This window comes from Melanaphis sacchari, unplaced genomic scaffold, assembly GCF_002803265.2.
Source record: "Melanaphis sacchari strain LSU unplaced genomic scaffold, SCAv2.0 Contig8_pilon_pilon, whole genome shotgun sequence".
Classification (NCBI taxonomy): Eukaryota; Metazoa; Arthropoda; class Insecta; order Hemiptera; family Aphididae; genus Melanaphis; species Melanaphis sacchari.
In genome coordinates this window covers 4,124,857-4,145,573 of record NW_020271635.1, presented here as the reverse complement: position 1 = coordinate 4,145,573, position 20,717 = coordinate 4,124,857, and the positions used below count along the sequence as shown (strand labels likewise).

At 29.2% G+C, this 20,717-nt stretch overlaps 1 protein-coding gene across 1 annotated transcript in view; it reads left to right on the top strand.

The window, feature by feature from the left end:
• Positions 1 to 20,717, top strand: part of LOC112602695 (protein prickle-like) — a gene marked incomplete at its 3' end in the record, with an annotated part of 71,447 nt that overhangs the window by 30,563 nt on the left and 20,167 nt on the right. The window contains 1 exon segment of the mRNA XM_025350908.1: positions 11,810 to 12,052. Coding sequence (XP_025206693.1) covers positions 11,810 to 12,052 — 243 coding nt within the window.

Genomic DNA, 20,717 nt, shown 5'->3' with positions numbered 1-20,717 from the left:
CCATCTCTCTTTCTCAAACACACGCACACGCACACTCTCTTTTTTTTCTTTTTATTTCGGTCCGTTTGTTGCGAGACGCGGGCAGCTCTCTGGGGACACCGCGCTGCCGCAGATTTCTCGCAGTCTAACGGGCAAAGAGCATGTCGTTCCGAATTCATTTGCAGAGAAAGAGGATGGAAACATAATATATAAACTTTACCAGAAAAATATTCGTTTTTCACTCGCTTAATGAAGTCGTCACGAAAACAAAACTGTCCTATGTTGCATGCAGAATACTTTAATATTATACATTATCATATTATATGTGATTATTTATCGCTCATTCTAATACAGAGTGAAAACTCTTCATAACTATTTCGCTTTACAAAAATGATCTCTTTAATATCATGTTAACATATTGCACTGGTTGATTTGTTTTATAACCTTCATCTACATTAGATCATTCTCTATAACGAATTAGTTACTCTCAAAAATGAAACAATATTTTACATTTATTAGTAAAAAAAAAAAAATAATGCAATATATATGTTATCAATAATATTTAACTCATTATCACCGATGTAGTGCGCTAACATTCAATCAGCTTAGTGGCAAGTGAAAAAAAACATTTTGCGTAGATTAAAAAGTAGCTTTAATAAATATTGTAATCGAAAAAATTAAAAAAAGAAAGTGATGTCGGAAGACGTTTTAAATTCAGCCCATCTACTATAGCTTCTATTAAAAAAAAAAATATATGGCAGGCTGAAACAGAAAGAAGTTTTTGTAAAACAATAAGAATACCGACATTGAAGACTTGGAGCTAGCAAATTTCATTTATTTTTTGAAAACATTCTCTATTACGAAAACTCTATGATAAAAGAAGTCTCACGGTTCCTTAACGTTTGTTATAAAGAGTTTTTACTATATAATATTATTAACTACGTAGCAATATAGATACCTCAGTACGTAATTGAGCGTATAATATCATATCATATTATATTATATAACGACTTAGGATAAAACAAGCCGACAGACTGGATAAATCTCGATATGATTTCAAACTAAAATCATTAAGGTCGAGACTTTCCGGTTGTACTTTTGAGTGTTGTTGCAACGGAATAAACTAGCGATTATTGTAGTTAATCAACTCAAGTTAAATCATGTTATACTGTATATCTTATATTTATTATTAAGCAACATGGTTACTATTTTTAAAAAGTGCACCTGATGTAGTGGCGTTTAAATATTAAACACGTCAAGTCAATAACCACCCCGTCGACTGTCAAATATGTACATATCATTTAGTTACTTGGATATCCATTCCCATTCTGTTAAATTATATGATATATTATATATACATGTATTTATTATAAATATATATATATATATATATATTTGTGACCCCGTTATAACACAAAACGATTGATATATTATTTTTCTGTTCTTTGTTTTTTTTATTTTTTTATATCTCCGACCACCCGGTCTAAATCGACGTAGTGTTATGTGTAGCCAAAGGGAAAACGCGTTGTTAACCGACCAATTAGTGGTTGGCTCCGACCGGTGCGGCGGCGAGTACACACAACGCATTCCTCCGTCAGAGCGACTACAGTATACTTATACAAACCATAATGTAGAACATAATATAATATTATATATTATTCTATCGAATGCTCCTCAAACCAAGATCCTGACGGAATGAGGAAAAAAATTTAGTTTCCTTACCTGTATAATGTATATATTTATTACCTGCGCGTTTTTGATTAACATTTCTAATCGTTAAAATATCATAAATCAATTTCAAACCTATAGTAACAATTTAACCGTTTGATTAGTTTTTAAATACATATAGTTTTTGATCGATGTATCTTTTTGTTTTTTTTTTTTTTTTTTTTTTTTTAATTGAGAGTCGCGACTTCTATACTCTTTGCGGCCAAACCATGGCTATTTAATGTTACGTAAAGGTATGCATCAACTTTATAATTTTTTTTTTTATAATGTTAAAATAGTTGTATAGGTACTTAATTATACCTATTATAAATTATTATAAGTCTTTGTATAACAATAGTACGTCCAAATATTATGCGAAGCTTTGCAACAATGAAACGTTTAAATTTTAAATATTGTTAAACGACAATATATACAGATATGCAAATTTCATTGCAACATTTGAGAGATGCCACTCTATAATATATTGAAAAGTTTCATTTGAAAATGTAAATAGTTTCAAACACTCTGGATAAATATTTTCGTTAGGAAAGAGCTGCTGTTAGTTATTCGCTTTATGACTGCATTGTAAAAAGTCAAGGTATGCTAATGAGTTTTGTCGAAAGACATCTACTAAAGAATAGTTCGCTTAAGCTACCCGGTAAAAGTATTCGCGGTGCATTGTTATATTATCTAGACAACGCCGATGATCAAACGGTTGATTCGCCGTCTTTGTCGAAATAATAATAATAATAAAAAAAAAAAAATACTTAGGTTTTTAAAAGATGGGTTACACCTACCGTACTGTCTGAATTAAAATAAAACTATTTATATTCAAATTAACACTCTCCAGAATGTTTTTATACTCGTTTAATGCATTTGAATGATAGACGTATATAGTGCTTTGTAATTGCTGAACGTGTGTTGAACAGACAACGAAAAATTGATGTATCTACACAATTAACGACACAGTTATGCATCGTCTTATTTTAATTGTGCACATACAATGATATTTATACATACTATACAAATTCGTTTATACTATAATGTACTATATTATGCTATTATAAATATATATTTTTAACACCTATTAATTATTAGTAATTTACATAAAAGTAGTAATGCTGTTCGTTAAAATAAAAAACTACGAGAACACAAAATTGAATAGTCATACTATATACACCCTCTTTTTCACTGTTAATAACCGCTTACATGTACAGTACCAAATCTTTTAAAGTCTTGTATTCACAACGGGGAAAATTGAGTTTATGGTAAAAACCGTGACGATATCCAACGAAGATTCCACAAAATTATGCTCCATTTCTCTCCACGTCCTTTATTGTAAAAACGCTCACCGGCGCATATGTAAATGTTTTTGTTGGTCTTTCGTATGGTTTTTTTTTTCTGTATCTTTGTATAACTATTTGATACCAAAAGGAAACGAAAGAAGGGAAAAAAACATTTTTCTTTCTCTGCGGTGGTTGCTGTGTTGTTTGTGAGACTATAATATGTCTATATATATATATAATATATATACTTACGTATATATTATATAAATATATACGAAGGCACACAGTATTTGTCCATATACATATGATGCATTATTACGCCATGGTTGAGGGGAGAGTAGGGGTAGTTGGACAGTATACGTATATGTGTGAGTGAACTAGGTAAAAGATACTCGTGTCGTAGCTGCGGGTTCTCGTTTGTGGTTTCCTTAAGCCTTAGCCCAATGCATGTATAAATATATTTATATATACGTATATAATATGTTATAGTCGTCTTTTTACTGCGTTCGTAATGAAAAAATAAAAATAAATAAAATCTCAGCTGGCTCTCGAGAAACGTTCTTTACAATTCGCGGTTTCATCTCAACATCCCTTCTTAGCTCTATTTTATATATATGAGTACATCATTTTTATTATGTGCAAATGTTATGTCTGTATATATTTTATGTGGGATACACACAACGTATAATCTAAAAATACTCAAAAGGATGAAAAAATCTTCGTATATCTTCGTCATCGTCATAGTCGTCGTCAAAGCAAAGCCCATCAAATATATAAGACAGATCGGCAACACTCCCCCGTCTTATAATAACCTCTTAAAACACCGTTTCCAAATAACGACTATTTTTTGAACACAAAGATATTTAAGGATTTTCCATAACAAGGTGGTCGTAGCTTAGAAATAACTAAGGGCCAGTCCACACTTAACCTAACTTTAACCTTGTAACGTGTTTGTAACGGGCCGGTAAGAATGAACTGACCCTAACGGATATCAGTTTAATACATATAATAATAATTAATAGAGTATAAAAAAAAAGGTTAGCTAGACGTTGATATAATACACATATTACTAAAGTTAACATAATAAAAACTATATAAAAGTGCCAAATTGGTTGTTTGGCTAAAGCTAAAAAAAAAATCCCTTTACAATATTCAATTACAATTTTTGGACGTGCCATTTCCATGTTAACTTTTATTAAAAAAATTAATTTCAAAACGAATGTTACGTTAGTACTTTTAATTTCGAATGAAAAATTAAAACAGTTACGTAAAAATTAATATACGTTTATTCATTTTGTTTCATACTATAAAATATAAAAATTAGTTTTTAATATATTTATAAAATATTTATTAGTTATTAGTTTTATATTATACATTTTTAAAATATGTTTGTGCGTATTAGAATATAACAATATTTAAAACTAACATTTTAATATGTCGACAAAGTATTTATAAATATACTATGTATATTTGATAAAACAATGCATTTGCGTCCGAACATTGTAATTTGATTACATTACAAGTTTGTATTATAATTTAAAATCAAAAGCATCCGGTTACATATAAACTTCATATACACCAAAATCATTAAAATTGTCATCATCACCCATATTCGGTTGTTATGTTGAATAATAATACAATTTCATAATATTACACATTTTTTTTTTTTTTTTAACTTTAAATTAATTTAAAATATTGTATTTCTAACGCTATACCTTTATAATATAATATCGGTTGTCCGTTGCAGAATTCTTCCGAACTGGAAAATATAGATAGAAAATCGCTTTCACACGATAATAATGTTACGATAATAATACATTATCGTGGGTGTTACTCGCAGTTTCAAATATTATACTGTACATTATACTTAAACCATGTCAGTATTTAATACTGTAATGTTAGGTTAGGTTAGGTTAGGTAAGTTTCATTGTAATAAAATTATCACTTTTATATTCACTATGTATATTTTATTCAGATATTATAATTTGTTACAGTAGCATCTTACATATATTATTATTATTATACACATATTAGATATACAGGTAGGTAGGTACATCATATAGCCATATTACATCGTAGTATATTTTTTTTTTTACTACTAATGAAGATATTTAGATATTATTAAATATGGCTAGTCTATGGTCACTACAACTGTTTTTCAAAGGTTTTGATACTATTAACTACAATTGATGCTACATAGTACACTTAACTTATATAACTTAAGAGATCTAGTCATTAACTAAAACTTTTCAAATACCTATTATAAATTATTCAAATAAGAAATTTTTATCATTAATAATATATAGTTTAATAGCATCAATAAAGTTATCAAGTATAAATTATTAGTGGCCCATACAAAATCCATCCGTATTATATTTGGTTGTCTAATGCTAACATTTAGCGTAATGCGTATAGATAAATAATATTTTTGATCTTCTGGTTTGATATTACATAGGTAATTTATTTCACATATCAACTTTACATAACTGTCCCGCCTAGAATTTCTCATATAAATATTTTTGACCGTTTAAAAACAGAGTTTAAAAAAAATTATTTTTTGCTATGTCAGGCGCTAAATATTTTTTTTAAATATTTTTCTGCATTTCCATAGAATTTATAATATTTCTTTATCGACTATATTATTTGTTTTTATGATCTGGAGCATAGATGTATATAAAAACAATAAATTGTTTTTTGAACTTATACAAGAGCAAGCAACATAGTAGTTATCCTCTTACACTTCGTTGCACATTACAATTACGCTTTTTATATAGTTAAAACTTTGTTCAATCCATTATTTATATACGTCATTCACAGATTACATGGTGTACTTTTTATGTTTATTTGTGTATTTTCAAATAATTTTAAAAATTAATAACTTGATTTTTAATTAAATTATGAAATAGAAAATAGGCTTAAAACCTTCTCCACCTCAACATACATACGGCGCTAGATCGTCTCGATTTACTATCAGTTCACTGACAAATCGTTTATTAGTTTAATAGATTTTTATAATCTTTATTTTAAAAATAATTAAAAAAATGTAAGTCAATACAATATTGACAATTTTTCTAGTTGTATTAAGTTTGACTTTGCCAGGAAAAAGTTTTACCATTTTTTGTATTAAGTTTAAGTTTTTCTCCTGGACATGTAATGTTATTAATATATTCATATTTTATTACTCAATATATCATAGACGAAGCTTAGTCCATAAAACTATATTAAAATCCTGCTCCGTAGTGTGTTCTTTCATTAAAAAAAAACACATAACAATCAGATGAATGGTTCCCGAGATTATTGAAATCTAAGATTCACATATGCAATGTTATTTTAAATATATCCATGTCAACATTACCTACGACTCAATTGCAGCACCACACTACTGGGTTTAGTTGTGAATCTTAACCATTCAGGAACCTACTCAAACACACATAAAAAAATTTCATCAACATCAATCCAACCGTTTAGGAGGAGTTCAGTGACTTACACACGTACAAACGATTTATCTATATTAAGATATAAGATATACAAAACGTGTTGACGAGTGTGTACGTGTATAAGACGCAAGTGCGTGTTTTTGTCTTAACCTTCGCTTCAAGAAAATTTATCTGTAAACGAGACTAGTCACTTACTTGCATTCGACATATCCGGATGATGATTATGATAATAGTAATAATAATAATAATAACAACGCATACACGACATTGCCATGCATACGTCCCAATATTATATTATAATAATATTATTTTATTTATAATATGTTGACTTCAACAAGTCTACTACGATTTATCCAGTGATGCTATGCCGCTGCTATAGCATCAACGATTCATCGGCGACTGGACTGCGCACGCTACCCAGCGGGCTAACCCCCTCCCCATCACCCCCAACACCATCGCGACTTCTCTATATTATACATTAACATTAATCAAACGCAGTAATTACCGTTTGGATATATATATATATATACGAATACACATGTGTATGAATAATATATAGTATTATATTATATTATATTATGTATATAGGAAAATGTGTTGGGACCTGCAGTGTGGTTTCTTGAACTACTCTAGTGCAGAGCAGTACATATTACAATATTATTCCTGTGTATACTTACGTATACGCCCATGCGAGAGATGTATCGCTCTCCCCCCCGCGGCCGTTTGATTATAACGTATTAAAATAATATGCACACCTCGTATAATATTATTGTAATACATTAAAAAGAAAAAAGGTTTATTCTCTGTTTTTCTTGTAATGTTAAGCTCGCCAGCCCGTTTAAATTTGTATCTGCCATTCAGATATATACAGTGCGAGTTACCTCAGCAGTGTCTACTCGAGTTGTAGACGTATAAAATCATACACGCATAAAATTTGATAAACGACTAACCTTCTTAGGGATACAAATTTCAGATATTACGCCTGTATAACAACTTACTTTAAACAAACGTATTAGATAAAATACTTGAAACAAACCGCGAAGATTTCGATCCTGGATGAGCGTATGTGACATTTTTGTTAATTATAAAAAATAAAATTGTTGATCAAAACATCACTTACGTATTTTCAGCAGTTTTTTGTAATTTTTTAGACATTTTCTAAATGACTTCTTTCCACATCACTTTTAGATGGAAAATAATAATATAATATGTATATTAATATACATTATAAGTTATAACTGTTTATATGTATTATAATTTATCTTAATATGTACACTCCAATACATATTATATTATATATATATAGTATACATATTATTATGTATAAGTTTAACATGGTGAAGTGAATTTATTTATCTATATACACTATTCACTACATTATGCGTGTTTTCGACGGACTCATGTCAATTCCCAGAGCGATTTATCATTTCCCCCCGCCCAAAACTAGACCCCATTATTACCATCAATTCACATCAATATCTATAGGTTTGCATACAATCGCGATTCTGCACGTCAGTTTTATAGTTATATCGTCCTTTATCACCGTGTATACAAATGTATAGCGTGGTTCACCAAACATGCTCACCCCCTTTTTTTTCTACAACAAGCAATTATTAAAAATTTAATTGTTTTAAATGTTTAATTATACTTCTAGACCATATCTTCAAATTATCATTATTTTGTACTATCTACCTAACTTAAATAGTGTTCTGTGAATATATGAACTTATATTTTTCAAATGAAAACCTCCCTTTTCTAGATACTGTATATTATTTACCAGATAATTTTACTAAAAATGTTTACTATCTAAATCATAATTGAAACGAGTAGTTTTTGAGTTATTTAACATTAAGTACCCATGATATAATGAGTTTGGAAGGCCAGGAGGCTATGGTAATTTGAACATTTTCAACATTTAAAATTTGTAAAAATAACCAAGGTATAATAAAATAATACTAGATTATATCTATATTATAGTTTTGTAAAATCATTTTTGAGTACTATTAATCTGTAGTATAAATAAATTTTTATCGTTCAAATTACACTGTAATTATCAAAAATAGAAGTTGATACCGCTTCAGGATACTCGTTAAACGGAAAAAAATAATCTCAATAATTTAAAAATGTATGATGGTCTTTAAGTGTATTTAAAAATTCCAAAAATTAAAATTTGAATATTAAATGAAGAAATAGGGGTGAGCAAGTTTTATAAATCATCCTATTTATAATATATATAATATATATACATATATACACACCACAGTGACATTGAGGTCCTGTATATATTATATATACAGTATAATATATTATTATTGCACAGCGAATATCATTTGTCGCACGTCTGATCGGCAGAACTCCATGCGCACAGCTTTAATATATAGCACGCGCCTGCCAATACATACAACTATAGGTATGCCGACGCCCAGACAAACGTCCATAAATTACCGTCAGAGTAATTACGAAGTCCCATTGTTATTAACAAACACGTCGTCTACCCCGAGCAACACATTATTATATATTATAGGTATTATATTATTATTATTATTATTATTATTATATTAACGCACTCCATCGCTAGATAAATATAGGTAATGTAGATACTAGATAGATATATCCTTATTCCGTATCCGTCGAAACAGATTAGTTTAAATCATTGTATATGAGTATTTTATTATATTATTGTAACGTCGTGTTCTACGTAATCCATCAAATTCGGTGATTTCTAATCATGTTGTTACACCGCACTACTAATAATTGTCCGATGCATCGAAATTCAAAACGTTTTTATTTTTCACCGGACCCGGCGTAGTACTGTAGTCTTATCCAGCAGCGTAACTAAGTAAAAGACTAGGGAAGCAAACTAATTTATTTACCAACATCGAGACCATAACCTAATAATTTATGTTAACACAAGCTTTAAAAATTATTTTATGACTTGGAACAAATTGTAAGTACCATTATAGTTCAATAATATGAATCACATAATTACGTGCAGTCGCCTTTTTTTTCTTACCACTACGTACTCAATGACCATAATATTTTTAACTAGAATATATTATAGTATGTATTTAATTGACATTAAAATACAGCTAACACTGTGTGTTATGATATAATGACGTCTCATAAATAACGCGTTTTGAAATGTATTTCCTTTTAGATTGAACCACACGGTGAATCGTGTATATACCGGTTGGTTAATTTATTTCAATATTAATGTAAATATATAAACCTAAATATAATAACATTATAGAACCAAATTAATATTATAGTTATGATTATAAACATCAAATGGTCCATAAAAGGTAAATCGTTTACTATAGTGACGTGTGGTATGTATAACAGTTATGCATATCCCTTCGAATTGATACAACTTCTCAGAGCAAACGGGAAAATTACGTATGCTAGACATTCTTACACTCTTATGTGTGCATGTGGAAATTAGAAAACTTCGACTGAGATAAGCATATTGAACAATACATTACATAGTCTTGTATAATAATGTATACGTTATTAGGATTTTGTTTTTTATTTTTATCTCAATCATTTCGGGTTCATATCGTCTCTAAAACAATTCGTGAACGTGAACGGAATATTGTCGTCTTTATTATTATAATTTTCTTTTCAAATATATTATATTAAACAAGTATTACATGTATCTCTTTTTATGTATAAATCAGTGTACATAAAGCCAAATCTATATAGCCACACGTGATGATTAATGATAATTATATTCAAAACGATCACTGTTTAATAACAGCGATCGCGCTTCGTTCATTCAAATTAATAAAACGTCCTAAGCAAATCACGCCCACGTGTTGATCGAATCGGAAACCGTATACAACGATAACTCTGGAGGCTATAGTAATGAAATCCGGATAAACCTTTGCATATATTTTTCGAGTTAATCATACATTTATTAATGTAAATTAATCGGGTTAAATGTGTTTATATGTGTGTATTATAATGTTGGCGAGAATTTTTACAGTTAATTAGACATCTCTGAAGGCTGTTATTTTTAGACGATAATTTATTGCATAAACTCGACTGCGCTAGGTAGTAAGGTACGCGTCCTTCGAGATCAATAATTCAATTTAAACCCACCAGTTCTTAATGCAATTGAACAATTATTGTGACGATGGAATTTTATTGCAACCTATACTTTATAATATATAATAATATGTATGTGGGTTAGACCGACGCCATACTCGGTTCACTCAATGCAAATGAAATATTTACACATAAATCGTTATTATGCATTGCTGAAATGTTCTCGTGAAAATACATTCGTCTTTTCGTGGTCCCGAATAATTCAACACATTTTTATAATTTCATTGCATAAATACAATTCATTTAGTTATGCGTAAATATATATGAAATTAATAATATATATTTGTTTTCAAACACATTTAGGATATTTAATTAATGCGCATTCGAGTTCCAAATACCAAAAAGTGCCCGAAATTTAATTAAAGGCCCCTTACAAAAAGTTTAGAGTACCGAGAGTAAAAATTCAGATCAAATATAATATTTTACTACCCCCCATTGTGATTAGTTAGGAATGTAAACATCAAACATTTCAGAATATAACATATTTTTTTTTTATTTAACTCTCACTTAGTACATTTTAAAATATACATTTGTCAACAACCTAAAGTCAAATAGGGAAACTAAATAAATAAACGCACCGCATATATGCATATGTATGAGTTATTATCTGAGGTACTCGTCCGTAAAAAAAAATACCATCTCGTTTTTTATTTCAGTCATATTTATTGTTGACGAAAAATATGATAAACAATGACAAAACATTACTTATCGTAAAATTAAAAATCGATGTTTTATATATCGTCGTGGGGTAAATAAAATAAACGTTTTACCTTTTTCGTAACACAATTGCGGACGATGATGACCCAAAAAATGATTACATTTTTTTTTTTTTTTTTTTGCAACAAAACGATACGATTGTCGACGATTTTTAATACAACATTCTAAAATGTATAGCTACTATTAAATCATTTTTTCACACAAATCAATAATATAATGTAGTGATCAGTTTAATTATTTTTTAAATTGAATTAAGTTTCAAATTAAATAAAAATATATAATTATTATAAGAAGAAATTCGTTGAACTATAATGAACAAACAATATATCTACAATACAGGATAGGTATTACAATATCAGGTGAAATTAATTTATTTGCCGCGTTGTTTACAGTGACTAATAGATATATAATTTATGATTTATTTAATATTTAATCCTTTCCTTTTTTATCTTTTTATAATAATAATAACTTATAAGCCTATTAAACCTGGATGTTTGAGAAGTCTATTAATTTCATTTTCTATTTGATTTTCAATATTCTAATAATGTTTGGTTTTATTTTCATCTGTTTTACTAGGTGCACTTATTCTTCTCGGGTGTGCCCGAAGACAAAGTGCCATACCTGAACTCGGCAGGTGAGCGGTACCGGGTAAGGCAGCTACTACAGCAGTTACCACCACACGATAATGAGGTGCGGTATTGTCGAGGGTTATCGGACGAAGAACGTAAAGAGCTGAGGCTATTTAGCGCACAGAGGAAACGCGACGCTCTAGGACGTGGCGTGGCCAAACAGCTGGTCGCCGAGGTACCTTGTTCGAATGTAAGTCAAGCACGATACATCATATATTATATATTTTATTTTTAGAACGATTGATTAAATGGCTGCGACTACGATAATTTTACTAATTTAGTTTTAAAACAGTCGTGTTTTCATAAAAAAAAAAATGTAATAATATAAAAAGAAAGGATAATAGCAGATTAAAAAAAGTAAAAATTATCATAAACCATACATTTACAATATAATAAAAAAAAACATTATAACATATATTTATTTTATACATTACATATTATAATACCATAATATAGGCGTATAAGAAATATTATTTTTCCTTTGCCTCCCGCAACTCTTTTGTAAAATGGTCATTTCGTATATATTATTTACGTATGTACATTGTAAAACGCACGTGCTAACAGATTTATAAACTCGAGTAATATATCATTGCGATGGCTGCCGCAGTTGCAGTGATAGGACATATGATATAAACGGAAAAAAATGTTAAAATATAAAACTACATACCTAACAATTTTCCTGTACATGGTGAGTATATCATATTATGCAGGTACTAAGGTACACTGCACACTACACCGATGCACGTCATATACGCTTACATCAACTCATATATTATAACTATATTTACGATATTTATACTTTACAGTATTGAATAGGTAATATAGTTTTAAGTTACGGTTACCCAACCGGCCAAGAATGAGTAAATTTTATTACCGCTACATATTATCAAATTCTAAAATAATAATCTAATTAAATATTATCATTTACAATCAGCGATTCAAATTGAAATTAATTTTTAAATGTTTGTTTTATTTACCAATAAATAGTAATCTTTGTGTACTAGTATTAAAATAAAACGTATCACTTTAACTTTGTCTTAATCAATTGTTCATAATTTATGACAAAATGTTAGTACTAATGTCTTATTTATGTTTTATGAATTATTATTAAAATAAATCATTCTAATAAATAATCTTAAAATAAAAACTATTCAAATTATATTTTATCATAATACTATACCTATTTAAAACCGTTCAATTCGAAGAGATTTTTTTTTTCTTTTACGTTTTTTTATTATTTTTACTTGACAATTGTTTAAAAATTGATAAATATAAAAATTGTATAAAATAGGCAATAATACATGGAGTTCAAACTAAATTTTCACGGAGACAATTAATTTATAGTTACGTAACTGAATTCTCTGATTAAAAACTATGTCAACAAAATTGCATGTTTAAAAAACTTTATAGTTCTTGATAGTTCATGAAAGATTATTATAAAATATTATAATTATTGTACATGAAGTATACATACGAGTATAGGCGTACCTATACAATTATTGAGCCTCACATCGATTACGCAACATTTTATTTGGATTTTACTACTCAATATAATAGTATACACTACGATTTTATTATGTATAAATACAATAAATTATAAATAATAGATGTACAGTCATTCTTCTATCAAGAACCTGTGAATAATATATTACATACATTAGATAAAGAATGTTCACCATACCTCAACTCCCCATGTTCGGGAAACGGTTGACCAAAGTGATGAGGATCGTAAAAGCACTATCTAAAGAATCTTATAGATTTATTTTGCGTAATTTCGTCGAACTACATAACACAATACTATATACACATTCATGAAAGGGCACGCGAAAACAATTTGATCAAGAATCTCTTAACCGATGTGGAGGAAGAAGCTGGTGTCCATCGCGTTTCCATCAAACCGACTAACTGACAATGCGATAATTGTGATGAATACTCTCTCACAGATAAACAATATATTTTCCAATAATCAGTCTCAAAGAAATCGCTGAAGATCGGTCGTGGAGACCTATTGTGGGAGTATACCGCTGTTTTTCTTAAACACTTACCGCAATAATCTCCGTTAGGCAATCAGTCTGAAGGAAACGCAATCATTGTTGCTATGTTGGCCGCTATTAAATATGATAGAGACGTTTTTATATAATTAATAAACAGGGTTTCTCGATCTGAGTAATGTGAAGCGTGATCGATGTACAACATCGTCAACCAGCCATCAAGCAGCACTACGGGTGGTTTCACTTTAATAGACCTTTTTTCCCTTTTTCCCTTCATTATTATTGCTTTATTTTTTTTTTTTTTTTTTTAGTTACCAATTGTGACCTTCGGTGATTGTAGTTTTATTTTATGGTGGGGTCCTGTCCCTGTATGACATCATACCATATATTACATTGTAAATGAGGAATGTCTATTGTATACATAACATTTGCTTCCCTGTGTTGATCTTCATCATTCGGCAACGATTATTACATGTATGCAATATTATGTTGTGTTGTGTTTAAAAACCGTCAGTCGTCGTCATAAACAATGCATCCTACCACTCGATGCTTATGAATAACTTTCCAAAAATTGATAATCAAAAAAAGACGTCGTCGAAGAGTGTCTAAAAAAAAATATATCATATTTTCACCACAAGTACGATTGTCCGAATTTCGTAAGCGGGTAAAAACCCATTTCAACGTATAAACGGTATGAGCTAGACAAAATTGCACTAAAAATGGATCATGAAGTCATACGGTTAATTTCATAACATTTTCATTGTAATCCTATAAAATTGATTAGGATACGGATTAAAACGGAGATAAGTAACCAAAAACAACACCTTTAAGGTGGCAGACGTTGGAAAGTTAGCGCACGCAGCTATGGATACAGTTACACAAAAAGATTGGGAAAAATGGTGTAGCACATGCCGAAAAAATTCAAAACGACAATAATGAAAAAGAAATTATGAGGGATGTCCCGTTAGAACCAATAATTATTACATTACAAGACGATGACAGCGATTTGAGTGATGAAGAGGATGACGAAGATGTATGTGATGGGGGTATTTAGTTTTAATTGTTTAGATTATGTACATATTTTACCATAATTCGTATTTTATATGACTTGTACAATGTATAATATACATATGTTAGAACGAATTTTGTATTAAATGACATAATGATTATATTTTTATCAAAGTTATTTATTCGTATTGCATAGTAAGTTATTACAAAATGTAAATATACATTACATTTAATAATTCAAAATATGCGCGCTTTTTTTTTACATTATTTTACGAAGCATTATAAAGATACACCATCGGGAGCGTTCGCATCAGCGTCAAATTTTTATTCTTCCGAATATTTTTATCTGCCTCTCTGTTTGACAGTTGATCAAACAATTTTTGCGTTATCATCCACCTGATGCATTACTCACAGAGTATCGACAGCCAACAATTTCAAACGATGCTGTATCATCGCCAAAAGCTTATTCTTCCGTATGCACATAACTTCTGTACAAGTATTTATGTATTTTGCATACACATTTTATTTTGATCCCGCACAATTGCTTAAGTTGATTTCCGCAGCTTCGTCTTGCCTGTGCGGTGATTAGTGGTCTTAAATAATAATATAATATAAATTTTTTGTAAAAAATCGGTGTACAAGTGCACTGCACCCGCACGTATGTATATATTTCTCTCCCCTTTCTGAAATTTTATGAAACTATTGATTATATTTTATACATCGCATAAGTATTAAGTTATAATAACCATTCTTTTAAAGATATAATTTATGTATAGCCACTGAATAGTACATCTATTATAAAAAATTTTAATCTCGTAATAATGAATTTTAATTATACTAAGGAATCCTATTTTCTCATAACTTAGTAAGAGATAGAAAAGCATCATATTAAAAAAAAAAACAATCTTTAAATTATTTTCCACCCGAGAAAACTTAACACTGCACTGATTTTATAAAATAAATAACATTTTCGTTCCACTATGTAGTATCTAAAACGTTTATACGAAAATTATTTAAATGATTTAATTTAATATTTAATTAATATTACGGTTATTTAATTACATTGAATAAAAATAAACAATAAATAAAATATAAGACGTCGAAAAAATGTGAACTAAAAGTATTATTTTCGATTGTAAATTAATAACAGATATTTTGAACTACTATCTATGTTAGATTAGGGTTCTATGTTTGAATTATATCTGTTAAAATTTCTTATACTATCTACATATACGATATTTATTTTCTAAATTTTTGTGTTTTAAGTTAATTTGTTCAAATAAAAATTGTACTCTACTACGCATGTTTAGGTGTTATACTATATGAAATATCACCAGCAGTGCTAAAAAATAGTAACAACTCGAAATACGTGATTTTAAAATTTAAAACTACCCCTTTTAATATATTTTTTTACCTAGTACATAAAAATACACACTTAATAAAGATAGAATCTAGTAAATCTTTTTGTATAGTAAATTATTAAATTGTTTTGTTAAGGGGTGTAAAATATAATCATAACTATCTAAAAATAAGAGTTTTTACTTTAATAGTTTAATTAATAATGTTATAATATACTGATGAATAAATAAATATACAAATATATATATATTTATAAGAAGAAAATTTGATTTTGCACGAGGGGGCGTTAGCAATTAGTTATTACGATAAAGGGGGCGCTGAACTAAAAAAGGTTAAGAACCACTGAGATAGATACATCAATATATTGAATCTTTCTTGAAAATCACTTAAATGTCATGTTATTTTATTTGTATCACTATTCTTATCCGTAGGTAATATTCTCGTATAGACCTCGCGTTTTTCTGCAATGTATATTTTTTAATTTTTAATTTAATCGTATTCCTACGCATACATTACAGTAGTGTTCTTTTGCTTATTTCGAATGTGCATATATATATTATATATACTAGATGATCCATTTAACTTAAGACATTAATTATTTCAAAAACTATTAACGGTTGTTATCTTATTACGATTTAAGATTATGTAAAAGAAATATTTTCAAAAAAGTAACATAAATCTGAAATAATAAGTTTCTAACGTTAAATTAATTGCATTATTTTTGTATTATATGAAACTTATACATGGTCATAGCTGCTCGTACTATATCAATGGTTAGGATTTCTGGTGAATACCATTTTCTATATATAATACTATAAGTCTACGCTTATACACGCGTTATTTAATTCACTACCCAATTCGATTGACATAATTTTTGATTTTTTCTATCCATTTCAGCTATTAAGTTGACGAGGATTCTGGGAGAGCAGTTGAATTTCTTTAAAACGTATATATTTATAACATCGGTATTATTATTTTATTATATTTATTCACACTGATTCGAAATTTAGAACATCACGTCTGCCATACATTCACGCATTTCGTTTATTATCATGGTTATGTGTAGATTTAGAACAACGACGGTGAACGTTATTTTTATTTTGTCAGAAAAAAAAAATAATCGCCAAATTGCGTTTCATTTTATTATTTACTCTCGAAATGTGTACTCTCTTTCGGCACCAGTGTTTTGATTGGAAAAACAATACTGTTGTGTACACTGCACACATTTCATTTCGAAATATTTCAACGTGCAATACAATAGCGGCGGTGTATATAACAGTATCTCGTGGATCGAATTAATAATAATAATTAATATAATTGGTTTGATTTGGACGAAATTAAAATTTTAGAACGCATATTCGTGGTCAATCTCGCCAGCATTATAATATTGTATTTATTTACCTAACTCAACCGTGAACATCACTCGAGCTGAGTTAAACGTGTATATTTATAACAATAACTGCTGCAGGATATATAATGACGAACGAAACAAATGCATTCCATTTGTTTCACTCTCCCGACATTCGTGTAAAAACGAAAATAAAAATAAAAATCATCTAAAAAAAATCCGAATTCTCTCATTAGAGAATAATTTTTACTCTACGAGTCGACGATTTATTGTGTCGACTGAAAAACGAACGGCAGAAACCCGAAAACCGACGCCCTCGGCTGCCATACGCACTCGACTTTAGGTTATCGCTTGGTAAACGAGGCGCAGAGTCATACGCGTACTTTATACTCGTATATAATTGCTAAACAAACTCGGTAATTTCGACAGTTTTCACCACGCTAGTGGAATACGGCGGGGTGGCTGATAGATGGGTTGTTATCTTTCAACAGCACTTGGCGTCAATGGATTTATTACCGTATTTATATATATTATAATAATATGTATATGCGTTTTAAAGGGTGCGCGAACAACACACACACACACATATTTCTTTCTGTTTCTCTCTCTCTCTTCCCTGTAAAATCGCTCCAACCGCCGCCGTTAAACGACAAGTCACATGTGCAGTGCGCGCCGAGGAGTAATAATTATATACCCCACGGTTGCTAGTTTAAAGTGTTTTTAACGCGAGATTTATGACAGCGGTGTCGTGAAGGAAAACGAAAAGCTAAGCCAACCAGCCCTTAATGTCGTTATCGTTATTATTGTTTAGCTGCTGATAGAGCTAATCATAATATACTATCTTAGTTCTCTAAAAATATTCACAATCACCTTCGACTTCCTCAAAAAAATGCCCACGAAGCTTGACGAGGATTATTATTTTATAGTTTGCAACATTTAAATAATTTGATTTTTTCATGAGTTCTTTTTTCTTTTGGCTTATATTTCTGAAGTCAATAGATTTCATCTTTGACTCGGCCTGTTTAGTTTCAGAAATCAGAGTGTTTTATTTTTTGAAATGTTCAAATGTGTATACATTCAATAAAATGTTATCCATTTCTGATTTGTTTTCATTATATGAATATTAGGTTTGATCATATAATTTATTGCATGTATAGTTTATCTATTATTGTTTATTACACGGTTAGTAATATTTTTATGATAAATAAAAAAATATTTAAAACCTTGAAAATATTATACGAATCTGTTTACTTTTATTAAAATATACCTTTATATAAATAAGCTTTATTTAAAAAAGTGCTTTAATTTTTGAAGCTACCCTTAAAATCTAACTTAATCTCCGCTTATATTTATACAAATCATTTTGCGTCTTGATTTCTTAGTGATAAGTGATAGCAGCGGCCCCCGCAGTATTATCTCAACGGATTTTCTGGCTACATTCTACTTATGTACGATTTGAGTTCTGCGGCTTTTGCACAACAACAGTTGCGCGTAATACGCAATGGATGTTTATCTTGTCTTACAAACGCATTCGATTGCCAAAAAAGATAATCCCACCCCCCGAAAAAAAAATCTAAATCCTTTTTAGACCACACTGAATTTTTGTAGATCAGACTCAGAATCACACATACGGTGATTTTTGTTATTATTTTTATCCGACATTTACTCCGTTTTTGGTAATATCTTATCCGTGTAAACGTTTACAGTTATAGCAGTGTTATTATTCATTTTTGTAGCTGCGCTGTTTTATATCTATTTTCTTAAATAAAACACCCTACGAGCTTCTACCCCCGGACTGTTGATTTTCACGCACTAATTTGTTAGGTTTTAAATTTTAATACGCTATCTTATACAAGACGAACTATACACACACTCAAAATATGCACGTAATAATACATGTTTGCTGATTAACAATATGTTTGTTTAACATAAACATTATTCATTTCGTCAGTCTATTGTTGCTTTTAAGCCTTCGCAAAACCTGGGGGTGCTATGCATAAACACATTGGTATTTTGGTAGGAGGTTTCACGGCGGTGGTTGTTTGCAGAAATCATATTATATCAAACTCTGTGTACGTGGTAAAATATAATGTTACTGACACTACACAACATTATAATATAAAAATTTATTACGGAGTGACTTTTTTTTTAAATGATACCTTCTATTCAGACACGCAAATCAGATACAAAATCTATAATCAAAACGACAATTTGCATCTTTGTCTCACTATTTTGCCTTTACGTTGGTCGTTGATTTTTCATAGTTTATTTTGCACAGTATAATTTTATACATTTTTGTATCTACATGGCAATTTCACTTTTTTTCATTTAAACGCGGTTTAACATTATTATAGGGTTGTATAATAGTATATAATATATCATTATATACCTACGTACCTAACCTTAAGGTACACGCGCGTTGTCATTTTTGCTTAGAAATATGTTCCATCATTCGAACAATTTCTTGATTACGCTCAAGGCAATTTAACATAACATACATATTATGAGATGTGTAATTTCGATTCAAAACCTGTTTGAAAATATTTTTCCTCTTAAGTTTAAGTGTTCATCATAATTATTAATTAATTCGACCCTGTAACTATTTCATACATTCTATTATCGACAATCAATACCAGTAGTACATTTTCAATTCATAGTTAAAAAGCACTTATATATCATTATTCAACCAATTATATAATTGAATTCCTAAGATTACGCTAACTGACTAAACTATTTAACCTATAAATGTAGTGGAAACAAATTCTATAAATCAATCGTACTTGTTTTAATTAACGTTTTATATATTTTTAAAATGAATATAATATGGGCATTTACCTATGTATACATATATACACATATATATATATATCGATTGATATAAGATTTTTATAATAATTATTTTATTATAATTTTGAATGATTAAAAAAAAAATCAAATTATTCAGAGCTACGCTTAGTCTTTTAATCTAACCTAACTGTAGTCGGAATCCGACGGCCTCTAGACCATATCCAGTCTGTACAACTATTCCATACGACCTTCTCCAAAATGGCAGTTAAATTTAATATTTTATATATTTAGCTATCTTCTTAAAAATCCACACATTTTATATTTATAAAAATGCTTAATTGTACTTTACTTGCCGTGTCGTT